Source organism: Prionailurus bengalensis, chromosome C1 (assembly GCF_016509475.1).
Source record: "Prionailurus bengalensis isolate Pbe53 chromosome C1, Fcat_Pben_1.1_paternal_pri, whole genome shotgun sequence".
NCBI classification, from domain to species: domain Eukaryota; kingdom Metazoa; phylum Chordata; class Mammalia; order Carnivora; family Felidae; genus Prionailurus; species Prionailurus bengalensis.
In genome coordinates this window covers 159058289-159070842 of record NC_057345.1, presented here as the reverse complement: position 1 = coordinate 159070842, position 12554 = coordinate 159058289, and the positions used below count along the sequence as shown (strand labels likewise).

Sequence of the window (12554 nt, the reverse complement as noted above, 5' to 3'; positions counted from 1 at the left end):
CGCCGGACAGCGCCAGTGCCGTGAGGGGAGGCCAACCACGTTCCAGTGACTTGGGTCAGAGCAGAGAGCTCTGCATTTCCAAATCCAGAAATCTTGGAAAGAAAGCCACGAAGTGACTGCTGTCCCTTCTAACAGCACTCCTCTTTTTTTAAGTCTAGTTTTTCCCTGTGTCTGTTTCTCACTTTTTGTGTTTCTAAAATAGTTCCCCTTGCTCCTCCCCGCAAAGCGTCACCCATCACCAAAGCCCACGGAAGGTAGGGGTCCGGACTGTCGGGGGTCAGCAGAGCCCCAGACGGTCGGTCGGTGCCCCGGCGAGAAGGGGTGACAATAACTGGCAGGTTCTCGCTCCTGGGAAGGGCGAGGCGGCGGGACCCTGTCCGGGACTAAGTGCGCACAGGGCTGCCGCCTCCACTGTTCTGGCCCCTCTGGCTGGAGGAAAAGGGCTCCTGACTCCTTGGACCGGGACCTGGCTCCCGGGGCCCTGCTGCGGAGTTAATCCAGAGCCCGGGATAGGAGATTCTGGGGCGACCCCCCGCCCGAGAACGGCCCCTTCTCATAAGACAGGGATCCCAGGTCCAGGAAATAAGTCGCGCCACCCCTCCTTTTTTTCTGCCGGCTCTAGAGTCACGAACCGCCTGAGGAAGATGCTCTGAGGGTGGCTGTAAGGTCCCTCCGCAGGGCTCTTGGGGGCCGGAGTCCCCGGCAGCCTGTCTAACGCTGCCTTGCAGGAGGGAGCTTCAGGGCTCCCTGAACCCCTTACGTCTCTCCCTCATATAAAGGCGCACCAGTCAATCCAGAGGACATTCATTCTTTTCCAATGTTGCTTCAAATGGAACAGATTTGTAAGAAACGCGATCTGGCGGTGACACCTGTGTATGTGCTGCTTAAGAAAAGCTGAACAAGGATCCAACTCTCCCCCCAACATTGATCTGCCCCCTTTCTCTTGGAAAAAAAAACACCAAAAACAAAACAGCACCCATCTCAGCATCTCAACTCTGTGGGTGAAACCGGGGTGTCCGAGAAGCCTAGAGATTTCAGACTAGAGAATGGTCACAAATCGCTCCCAGCGGGCTTATTCCTTCCGTTTTCTTCTCTTCTTTTTCTTCCTTTTTTTAAGACTGTCGGTGGTAGGTTTCCCCGCGGACTGCGTAGCCGACTTCTGTTGCGCAGGCAAACCCGCGCAGAGGCTAGGGCAGAACGTGCCCGTGTGTGTGTGTGTGTGTGTGTGTGTGTGTGTGTGTGTCTCAGGCGGGTGTTCGCACAAGTGTGAGACTTCCAGGAGTGAGTAAACGTGTGAATGCCTGTGAAGTGTGCGTGCACGTGTCGGTGTTTGTGTGACTGTGGAGTACCGCACGCGTGTGCGACTTAGGAATGTGTGTGCCGGCGCGCGAGTGAGCGCGTGAGACTGTCAGTTTGTGTGACAGTGAGGAGTGTGGGCTACGGTGTGCGCGCGACCCTATGAAGTCGTGTGTGAGTGTGCGCGCGCGCGCGTGGGGTGTGCATGTGAGAGCGCACATGTGTTCGAGTCCCTACTCCTCCCTACGCTGCGAAGTGCAGGGGGCGTGCCTGGCGGCAGGGGGCCTGCCCCGCTGGATTCCCGCATGCTAGTTCCGGGGCGGTCGGGTCTCAAGGGCTTTATGCACTGTCTGGAGGGTGGGGACTTGCGCGGGTAGAAAACGGGATGCCTCGGGCGCTGGGGCCGGCTTTCTGCCACTAGGAGCCCGCCGGGGTGCAGGCCTACAGGAGCGCTCGCGAGCAGAGGTGCCGCCGGTGCTGCGGGCTACGCGCGCCCACCTCCCGGGGAAGGAACAGCGAGGCCGGGGCCCCGGACGGTCGCGGGGATGGAGCGCGGGGCGGCGGCGGTGGCGTGCACGCTGCTGCTGGCTTTTGCCGCCTGCCTGGCGCCGGCCAGTGGCCAAGGTAAGCGCCCGCTGGGCGGAATTCCGCACAGAGCTCCGGACTTACCCGGCAGTGGCAGGGGTCGAGTCCGTGAGCGCACAGAGGGGACCGCGGCCGGGAGGGGGCCAGGGCAGGGCGGCGGCGTTGGAGCGGCTCCCGCCGGGGCGTTCAGGTTGCTCAGCGAGGGGCGAGCGCGAGCACCCCTCCTTCGCCCGCCCGGCAACCGAGCAGCCACAAACTTGAGAAAGCGGCTCCGCCGGTTTCGGTGACAGCGCACCCCACGGGGACCCCGTCTTTGTTCCCACGGGACTTTCTCCCGATCCTCTGGAAAGCACTCTGCAGTTGGAACCCGGAGAATGAGGTTCTCTCAGTCTGTGCGCAGTCTGTTCCCCCCACTTATTTATTCCCTGGGGGTGCTGAGCGGTCCTCGGAGCTGCTCAGTGCGCAGCTTTCCACCTGCAGCGCGCAGCCGGGGAGATCCCTTCGAGGGCTAGAGCACTCCCCCCCCTTCTTTTCCTCGGCGAAACTTGGTCCCGCTGTGACCCTCAAGAGACTGCATCTCGATGCAGATCATTTACGAGCCGAGATAAGGCAAAGAGGTGGGATTGGCGGAGAGAGCGGCTGATATACTGGAGCATTTTCTTGAAGGGTTTTCCTTTTCAACGGGGAGGTGGGGGCTTTTGTGTTGATGAATGGGGCCCCGTCTGCGCGGCCAGAGTTTTGAGGGCTCGAAAGCAAAAGTTTCTGGTATGAAGCGCTTTAAAATTCTCTCAAGTTGTCAGAATTTACGTTTTTATAGAAACAGAGGCAGAGAAAGAAAGGGAGGAAGCAGTGGAGAGAATAAAAACAGTTAGGGTGAAAAACAGGGAAGACAAGTAGGGAGAAAAAGGGAGAGAAGGGAGAGGAGCAAACTTTGAAGACAGAGCAGCGAACGGAGTGGGGGGTGGGTGGGGGAGAGAGAGAAAGAGAGAGAGAAAGAGAAAGAGAGAAAGAGAGAGACCAGGGATGAATGGGAAGGGCGAGGAGGAGGCCGGGGAACCCGCGAGCTCTCTCCAGGCTTTGCGTTGCTAGGTAGCAGCCCAGAGCTGCGTGTGACCGACCACCAGACAGACAGAACGGACGCTGCTGCCTCCACAGGGACTAATCTGTCTGTGGGGATGGGAGAGTTCTCCCCCCACTTCTCTCCCCTCCTGCTCCTTCCTTCCCGTCGGACAACTTAATTGCCCTACAATGAAAATGAAACCCCTATTGTTGTAGGATTAGCCAAAGCAATAAATTGATTTCCCTGGATCACATATTGGGGTTGACGGGTGGGGACTGTAGAAGTCCCCATTTATGGCAGAGAGAGGGAAAAGCTTGTGGATGGGCCGTGGCATGTATTCAAATGGTTAATCTGCTTTCTTTCCTCAATTCTTAGCGTAAGCTCCTTAGAGGGAATCAACTAAATAATTATACAGCAACTCCTAGCAGTACCCATTTCAGACTTCCTGAGAAGTTTGGAAACGCCAACAAACCTCACTGGTTTGTAAAAATCTTTGGAGAGGGAGGGGAGGCGGGGAGAGACTGTTAATAATTCTTGCTTTGCACACCTTTTTCTCAGGGTTGGTAACACGGAAAGAGGATTTATTATTATCATCGTGGAGGGTTTGCCGCAGCTCTTAGGGTGATATACATCGTATGTCCTAAGTATAGCCATAGGATTTACTGTATGTTCCTGTCAGTGCCTGGCAAAAGGAAATCTTGTCCGGATTCATCTGGGATACATCTGGATTGTTCCCATACAACCCAAACAGGTGTTTTTTCCCCTGGATTGATGGTTTAGTCACCAATAAGGTGTACTTAACTCTTTTTTTTTTAATTTTTAATATTTATTTTTGAGAGAGAGAGAGAGAGAGAGAGAGAGAGAGCGCGAATGGAAGAGGGGCAGAGGGAGGGAGAGAGAGAGAGAGAGAGAGAGAGAGAGAGAGAGAGAGAGAGAGAGAGTTGGAGACACAGAATCCAAAGCAGGCTACAGGCTCTGAGCTGTTAGCACAGAGCCTGCACAGAGCCCAAACGCGCTGAACTCAGGAACTATGAGATCATGACCTGAGCCGAAGTTGGACGTTTAACCAAGCCACCCAGGCGCCCCTGTACTTACCCTTTTTGGTGGTTTAAATCCATCCATCTTCTCTGATAATATACAATAATATGTACAGTAATAATAGCATATCATACACTTATACATGTGGCAGACCCTGTTCTAAGTGCTTTACACTAATTGACATTTAATCTTTATAATACTATAAATACTATAATGTTGACATTTAATCTTTATAATACCCCTTTGATGTAAGTACTCTTTCTATATCTGTTTTACTGATGGGAAATGGAGGCATGGGTCAATGAAGTTAACTTGCTCAAGGTCATACTGCTAGAAAATGGCAGAGCTGTGAGGCCAGTCCAAGAGATTCTGAGTCCAGAGGCTATAATTTAACTGCTATAGTGTGTGGCTCTCCCCTCTATTTCCCTGTCTCTTTTATTTTGTACTAAAAATGTCATGGTCCCTAAGTCACTACCCATGTATGAGGTTACTAAAGAATCTGAGTGGTATTTTACAAGTCTTTGCCACTTACGCACCATAACTCTGGATATTTTTTCAGAAATTCTTTTCAGGTTTCTATCACCTGACCTCTAGGTAACCTTCCTGTAAGGTTAAGGAGATTTCTAGATTCCTGTCGTATTGACTTATCAGGTGAAGTAAAGTATGACATTGTAAAGATCCTTATTTGAGCACACACTTTAGGTAAGATCTTCCTGCAAAGTTTGCATCATTAGACATTGGAAAAGACCTCTGAGTATTTTATGGTTAGTCTTTAAAAAAAATTATAACACATCTATAGCCAAAATTACTTGTATTTTCTTCATATTTTGTAGAACGCTGTTAAGAAATATGGGGAGAGCCTGAACTCTGGAGTCAGGCTGTCTGGGTTCTAGCAATGGCTTTACCACTTTCTAGCTGTGTGACATTGGGGAAGTCACTAAACTTCCATGGCTCAGATTGCTTATCTGCAAAATTGATATGATAAGAGAATCTACTCCATGACATTTCATTAACATAAAGAGATAAAAGTGCTGAATATGTAAGGCATATAGACAAATAACTACAGCTATTATTATATTGACCAACACTAAAAGTAACATTTCTTTTTTTGTTTTCTATTCGTATTTCTAATTTCCAAGTGCTAAGGAGGCCTTAGGCATTTTCAAGTAACATTTCTTTGAGGAATTCCCAGATCCCAGTACATGACTGAAAGTTTTTTTGAGAAAATGGTATTGATCTTCAAGTTATATTCTTTCATTCAATAGAAGCTGGGTTATGCCTTTTATAGTTAGTATCAGTTTTATGACAATTACACTTTCAGGTGAAGTTTATGTATTTAAAAGGATTATGGGGCCCAGTAACAAACAGGCAATATTTTGGTTCTGTCACATCTCTGATACTGCTGCTGCTTTAATTTCACAGCAGTTGGCTTCTTTTTCTCTGCTTGAAGTTCTTCCTAGCCAGTTTTTATAGTATAGGGCTTCTGCTCAAACTCCCTTCAGTCTTGTGCCTGTCCTGTTCTAATAGAAAGTTAGACTTTTATAGATGGGGGAAACCTTAGCTATCAGCTGGTCTACTTGCATTATTTTATAGATAAGTAACTAAACCTGGAGGGAAGAAAGGGGGACTGACAGGAGGGAAAGGGAGGGGGTTAAGCCCTTAGCCTAAGGGCCTGTGGCCCAGGATAGAACCAGCTCTCCTCTTTGTGTCTTCCTAATTGATCATTTTTAATTTTTTTAAATATTTATTTATTTTTGAGACAGAGGGAGAGACAGAGTGTGAGCAGGGGAGGGACAGAGAGAGAGACACACAGAATCCGAAGCAGGCTCCAGGCTCCAGGCTCCGAGCTGTCAGCACAGAGCCCAACTTGGGGCTTGAACCCAAGAACCATGAGGTCATGACCTGAGCCAAAGTCAGATGTCCAACGGACTGAGCCACCCAGGCGCCCCTAATTGATCATTTTTAGATATAGGGTGGGTCACATATCCCGGGTCTAAGAGGAATCTCAAGTCTAAGAGGATAGGTTAATACAACCATGTGTCATGTCCAGCTTGGTTCAGAACTTATGCCACGTTAGTGCCCCACCTTTCAAAGACTGTATCTCTGGATCCATTTTTCAAAATCTTGGGCCATCGAAACTGTTACTAAGGTTTATGGATTTCATAGTACAGAATAGGTATTTATTCTTAGTTGAAGGTAATTGTTAGGTCATTTTAAAGTTTATTTTTGCGAGAGGGAGGGAGAGAGGGAGAGAGAAGGTGAGCAGGGGAGGGCAGAGAGAGGGAGAGAGAATCCCAAGCAGGCTCCTCAGTGTCAGCACAGAGCCCTATGCAGGGCTCCACAAACCAACTGAGCCACCCAGGCACCCTTAGTGGCTACAACTTTAAATGTTAGTCTAGATTCATATTTGTAAATGACAGAAATCTAAATTAAACTTCCTGGAGACAAAAAAGGAAATTTATTTCAAAACATAATTGTGAAGATATAACTATTAGGTTGAACCATATGGGATTGCTGTCTTTCTAAGAAAGACTCAACCTAACATAAAATTTTATATTTTGCTCAACCTAATATAAAGTGGAGGCTCAGCCTATGTCAAGCTGATCTGGTTTCTCTATCTTCTGACTCTGAGAAGACTGTTCTCAATCACGTTCTTTAGTGTCTTAGGATGGCTGTCAGTGGCTCTTGGAGCCATGTTCTTTCTGGGAAAAAGCAAGAGTTTTTGTCTTGTCTTAAAAGTGTAAGTTGCCTCTTGGGCTCTGCTTAGGTCACAGACTCATTGCAGAACCAGTCATTGTACCTGGCATGAAATGTGCCCATGGCTTAGGCTTTGGGTCATATGCTTGGTTCCTGCAGTCATGGACTAAGGTCGACCATAGAGGGAAATTTGGATAGGCCTCCCAGGTGAACAGAGGCTGGGCTGCAAAAACCAAATCTGTCTAGGACACTTTATCAGGTAAAACCAGCTGATGCTATTTTTGTTTTATCCATGAAGACAGACTTAAAAGGCTGAAGAAACTTCTCAAGAGCAGTCAGTGCTGGAAAAACTCAATGAATTGAAGGGGGGAAACGTACTGGAAGTATTAAAGCAAAAGGGATGAAATTTTATGTTCATGTGATCATGTTGCAATTTTAAGTTTAGGAGAACAGGAGAAAGAAGGACTTTGAGAAGATTTACTTGTAGCCTAAAGGCTTCTTATATGGAGCAGATCTTTGTGATGGATAGGAAAGTTCTGAAAAGTGAGCTGAGAGAGCAGAGTACAGGAGCTCTTAAGTCCATTATATGATTTCATTTTTCAGTGAATCCTACGTCCTTTCTCCTTTCCCAGCTAACTCTGCTTTCTTGCTTATATTTCTAAGACTTTGCTGCTTTTCCAGGCAGTAGGCCTTGGCTATGAGAATGGGGTGGAAAGAAAGAAGAGAGGAGGTTTGGAGACATTAAAATGCTTCTGTGGAGGGGTGCCTGGGTGGCTTATTTGGTTGAGCGTCAGACTCTTGTTTTCGGCTCAGGTCATGATCTTATGGTTTGTGTTGGGCTCTGTGCTGATCCTGCTTGGGATTCTCTCTCTCCCTTTCTCTCTGTCCCTCCCCCCCCCCCAAATAAATAAATAAATAAAAACATCTAATTAGAAAAAAAAAGCTTCTATGGAGACAATACATCCTGGGGCAAATCCAAGAGTCCTTAGCATTTAACCTAAGAACTTCTTCAATAATGGTAGAGAGCAGGTGTCTTTCACACCTCCCTGGATTGATTCGGAATGTCAAATATATATGCGCTCTATGCCAATGGTTATTTTGCTGGTCTTTAAGTCTTATTTCTAAAGCATGTGCTGAGAAACTAGAAACATTATCATTCCAAAATTAAGTTGGTTAACTTTTATATAAGGGTACTTCTGACTTAGTACAGTGCCAAAACCCAATGCAAGGAAATAAGAAGTCTCTCTAAGAAAGGTGACGGGTTACACAATGTGAAGTTTCATGATGAAAGCTCTATGCTTTTAGTCATTAGCCCTCAGGTCATGCCTGACCCCCAAGGTTATTGGGAACAGGGAGAAATGAATGAAAGGAGGAAATGTAATTACCATTCTGTGCATTGAAAAGTTAAGCCACTGTTACCATGGATACAATGGCTTGTTTATTGTCCAGATCTTGAGATCCAAGTTTGTAAGCAATACCAGAGGTCTCCTTTAAGTTTATGTACTATCGGTCAATAACACATGAAGATTCTTTCTTAGTAACTTTGAACAGAAGCCTTTACTCACTAATCTACTGATTGACATTAAATGAAAACCTATCTACTTTTGACGTTCCTATAGGTGTTAAATGTGAACAAGGGGAAGAAGACAATAGCCACAGTTCTGTTATGCTAGACTTTCTTGGATTCTTATATAAAAACATCCTGTCCTATAGTGTCAGAGATTTGCTTGTCTCTTTGGGCCCAATTTTTGGTTTTTATTTCATTAGCAAGGAGAAGTTTTTTTTGTGTAAAGGCTGAAAAAGCAAAATAATTTATTTCATTAGGGAAATCCTCAAAGTTGAACTGAAGAATGGAAGGGTTTTTTTAAAATATGAAATATATCAATCCTATGCACATTATAATCTCACTAAAGGAGAGGAGAAAATGCTAGCATGTGCTTCCACACTGGCTTAATTTTGATATGGGGAAGGAAGGGTGTGGAGGATACTTTTTGTTGTGAGAAACAAGAAACTGAAAACCCACCTCAAACCGGCTTAAACAATAAAGGGTATTTATTGGCTTGTGTAAGAAAATTCTGAGGCCGAGTGGGGTTCAGGTGAGGTGCAGTCAGGGCTCCAGTTCTCTTTCTTTGTGTTTTTCTTGACTCTACTCTCTTCTAGGTTTCAGCTTTGTTTTCAGTCCAGCTTCCCCTATTGTTATATTATAGCTGCCAGAGCAAATGGGGCTGCATGTTTTCTTGATCATATCTAGGGTGAATTCAACATTGAGAGTTTGCTTATGTTCTCAAAAGCACTATTTCACCACAACTTATAGAATGCTATAATTTTTAGGAACCCTAGATAGAAGTCAGCCAGTTCCCCTAACTTGGCATTATCATCAAAGTCACCTGGGGAGCTTTAAAAAGTGTATAGATTCTTAGGGCAAAAACCCAATCTTACTAAATCAGGAGTATGGGCATCTGTTTTTAAAGAGTTTCCAGTTGATTCTGAGGGTCAGACAATTTGGGAACAGCTGAACTAGGTAATCTCTCATTTTTAGTTTTGTAACTAAAGGTATACTAACATGCCACTGCAAATTCCTTCTAGCAGGCAGTTAAATACACTCTGTTAAATCCATACTTTCTTTTGAATGGGGATGTTACAAGGTAGCTACAGTAAGAAGGAAAACTACTCTTTTATATCTAGTGCTGCCCCCATTTCTGGCCATCTCCTATCCTGCCTAACATGACCCTCCCTCCCTAGAGCTACTGTTTGTGTCTTAATTGTATTCTTTGCTCTGTCTCTGGACACAATTGAAGTCCTTCCTCCCCCTCTCAGAAACTTTGATTCTTTAAGCTGAGCAACTGTTGGATGGATCCTCTAATCCTTTCTTACCCAAATTAGGCAGATTTCTCTATAACCACTGTAATCTCTCTCCTCCAATTTATGTCAGAGCATCCTGACAGAGCCCACTGGCATCTAAAGCAGCCATCTATTCCATGGTTGGAATGGGAGTATTGGAAAACCTTGTAACTCATTTCTTTTATAGCCTAGGCTCAATTCTTTGTAGACCCCACTGGGACTTAGAGTCCGTGATCCTACGACCTGTACACTGTCCCTCAAATCCCTTGTTTATTTACTTCCTCATCTTATATTGTTATGACTCTTCATTAACATTACTTCCTTGCCTATACCGCCAGCAGTCGGGCCCCCCTGTCCCGTTGTCTTGCTCTCTTGTGCTCTGCCAAAGCTCAGTCCTGGTTAAATCTAATGCTCCACATCTGCATTGCTGTAGCTAAATGTGGCAAGAGAAAACACAAAACTAGGTTGACTATCTCATTATAAATTTGTGAAACTAATCTCAACCTCAGACCTGCTGTCTGGTGAGGCCATTCACTTTCCTACTTCCTTATATCTCCTTTTTCCTCAGACTTCCGACACCACCTGCTCAGATGACATTGCTTCTTATAAATGTGAAAAGAAGCAATCAGAAGAGAACTCAACAAGCTCCCATAACTCAGCCATCATCACCTGCATACATCCTGTCTGTATATTCTGTCTTCCCTCTGGTTACACTGGATGAACTTTCCATGCTCTTAAGTTCAAACAGTTCATTCATGTTCTACATTGAATTCTGTCTTAACCTCTCACTAATTATTTGTCTACTCTCTTTCCCCACATTTCTGTTCCTATTTTCTCTGTTCCTCTTTATGGCAAAATTCCTTCCCAGATTTGTCTATACCCACTGTAATTTTTCTCCTCCAATTTTTCTCAAATCCATGCCTTTCAAGTTTTTGCTCCTACCCTTGGTAGATACTTCTTTTGCCAAGGTCACTAATGACCTCCATGCTATTAAATCCAATAATCCTCTCTCAGCTCTTGTTTTATTTAACTATCAGAGGCATCTGACACTGTGTATCCTGCCTTCCTCCATGAAACACCTCATCTGGCTTCCAAGAAACCAAATTCTCCTGGTTTCCTTCTTCCTTGCTATTTTATTCCCGCCCATCTACCTGACTCACTACTTTTCATCTCTGTCTACGCTACGTCTTTGGAGACTCATCCTGTCTCATGGCTTTACCATCTATATGTTGACAACTTCCAAATTCGTGAATCTGATCCAAATCTAGACCAATACCATAACTCTGATCTTCTCTAATGCCCTAAACCTGCTTTCCACATAGGCTTTTCCATCTTAGTAAATGGCTGGACCATCCTTGCTCGGATTCCTTTTTCTTTTATATCTTACATTCAATCCATCAGAAAATCCCATTGTTTTAATCTTCAAAATGTATCTAGAATCCAATCACTTTTTACCATGTTTATTGCTACCACACTGATCCACATCATAGTCAGCTGTTACCGAGATTATTGCAATAGCTTCCTTACTGATCATTCTGCTTCCCTTTTGTCCCTCTTCTGTCTACTCTTGACACCTATTTAGAATATCAGTCAGATCATGTTACTACTGCTCAAAAGCTCCAATGGCTTCTGTCACACACAAGTTGAGTTGTCTAGAAACAGACACTAAGATGGAGTTTGGGGTAAAAGATGTTTATTAAGATCATTTCCCTTGAAGAGAAACGAGGAAGCAGGAATGGCAGAAGTTAAACACTCTGAGAAGGCCTCAGTCAACCTAGTGGGGAGCTCTGGAGCAAGACTTGACTGTGAGAGTGTTCTATGGCAGGCTGCAATGACCTTTTTTAGTTACTAGATGTGGCCTGCCCTCATAAGGGCATGACCTTGGGCAAGGTGCCTTTCTATAACTGAAGTGGACCCCAAAGGAGCTGAGTGAATGTAGAAAACCCTTTCTCCTCTCCCCCTCTCACAATGCTCTAGGCATGGTGATAATCCTTGCTTCCTCCCCCCATCCCCCCAACATAGTGTGTACCTTAAGGCTTTTAAATTTGCTTTCTCTCTGAGTGCTCTTCCCTCAAATTGTGCGTGACTCACACTCCTTGCTTCCTATAGGTCTTTGCTCATAGGTCACCTTATCAGTGTGGTCTTCAGATTTTTCTTGATTAACTCTCTTCATTGCACTTATAACCATCTGACACAATGTATGTAACTTATTTATTTATTTACTTTTGTCTTCCTTTCTTTAAGATGTCAATTTCATGAGGGCAGGAATTTTTATCTCCCTTGTTTATTGCTTTATACCTAATATCTAGAATAGGGCTAAATAAATAAATATAAGTTGAACAAATGGGTAAATGCCCCATGGACTCTAAAGCTAAGAAGGGGCATTCAGCTCATCACCATATCCCTGGTATTGCCAGCCTTTAATTCCCCTAGGCTCCATCAAAAACCCCATGGAGGGAATAAAAAATTGCTGTCTCTATTAAAACAAGTGGCTTAGCAATGCTGTTTCTCTCCATTTGACTCTTCCCTTTCCTCCGCCTCGCTGACCCCCAACACTGATTCCCAATGCATTTGAGAGTGGCTGATCCTGCATCAGTCTCTTTAACCTTTCTAACGTTAACTTAGACATTTGGTTACCCTGTGAGAATCCCCTGTATATACAGAATGTGTCATCCTGCTATTTTTAGGACAGATTTGATACAGTAGCTTTTACAAAAAGATAAGGCAAAGTTTTTGACATTATGTTAGTGGACTGCCATTCTGCGTTTAAACAACACAAAAGAAAGCTGTCTGAGGCTACAGCACGGTGAAAACAGCCTTGATCACACAAAAGGGCCTCTTTGAAGAGGGGAGTGGTTTCCCAACTCAGGGAGGCGGCATGGACTATGGTGGAAAGAACATCACATGTCAAGCTGTGACATTCATCAGTCTTGTTCCTGATGAATGAAGGAAAAATGGGCTCAACCAAAGAAGGACCAGACTGCTGAAAAATGCCCATGACTGCTTGTCCTGTGGGCACAACCTTTCTCATTCCAGG

At 45.2% G+C, this 12554-nt stretch overlaps 1 protein-coding gene across 2 annotated transcripts in view; it reads left to right on the top strand.

The window, feature by feature from the left end:
• The first annotated feature begins 1633 nt into the window (after nucleotides 1-1633).
• The window catches only part of LRP2 (LDL receptor related protein 2), a 199123-nt gene continuing 188202 nt past the window's right edge, over nucleotides 1634-12554 (top strand). Inside the window, exon 1 of one of the 2 annotated variants that reach the window (XM_043576972.1) lies at nucleotides 1634-1920. In XM_043576972.1, the coding sequence (XP_043432907.1) occupies nucleotides 1842-1920 (79 nt within the window). In that variant the 5' untranslated portion in view covers nucleotides 1634-1841. The remainder of the gene's footprint in view (nucleotides 1921-12554) is intronic. The other variant, XM_043576970.1, reaches the window with a different exon arrangement.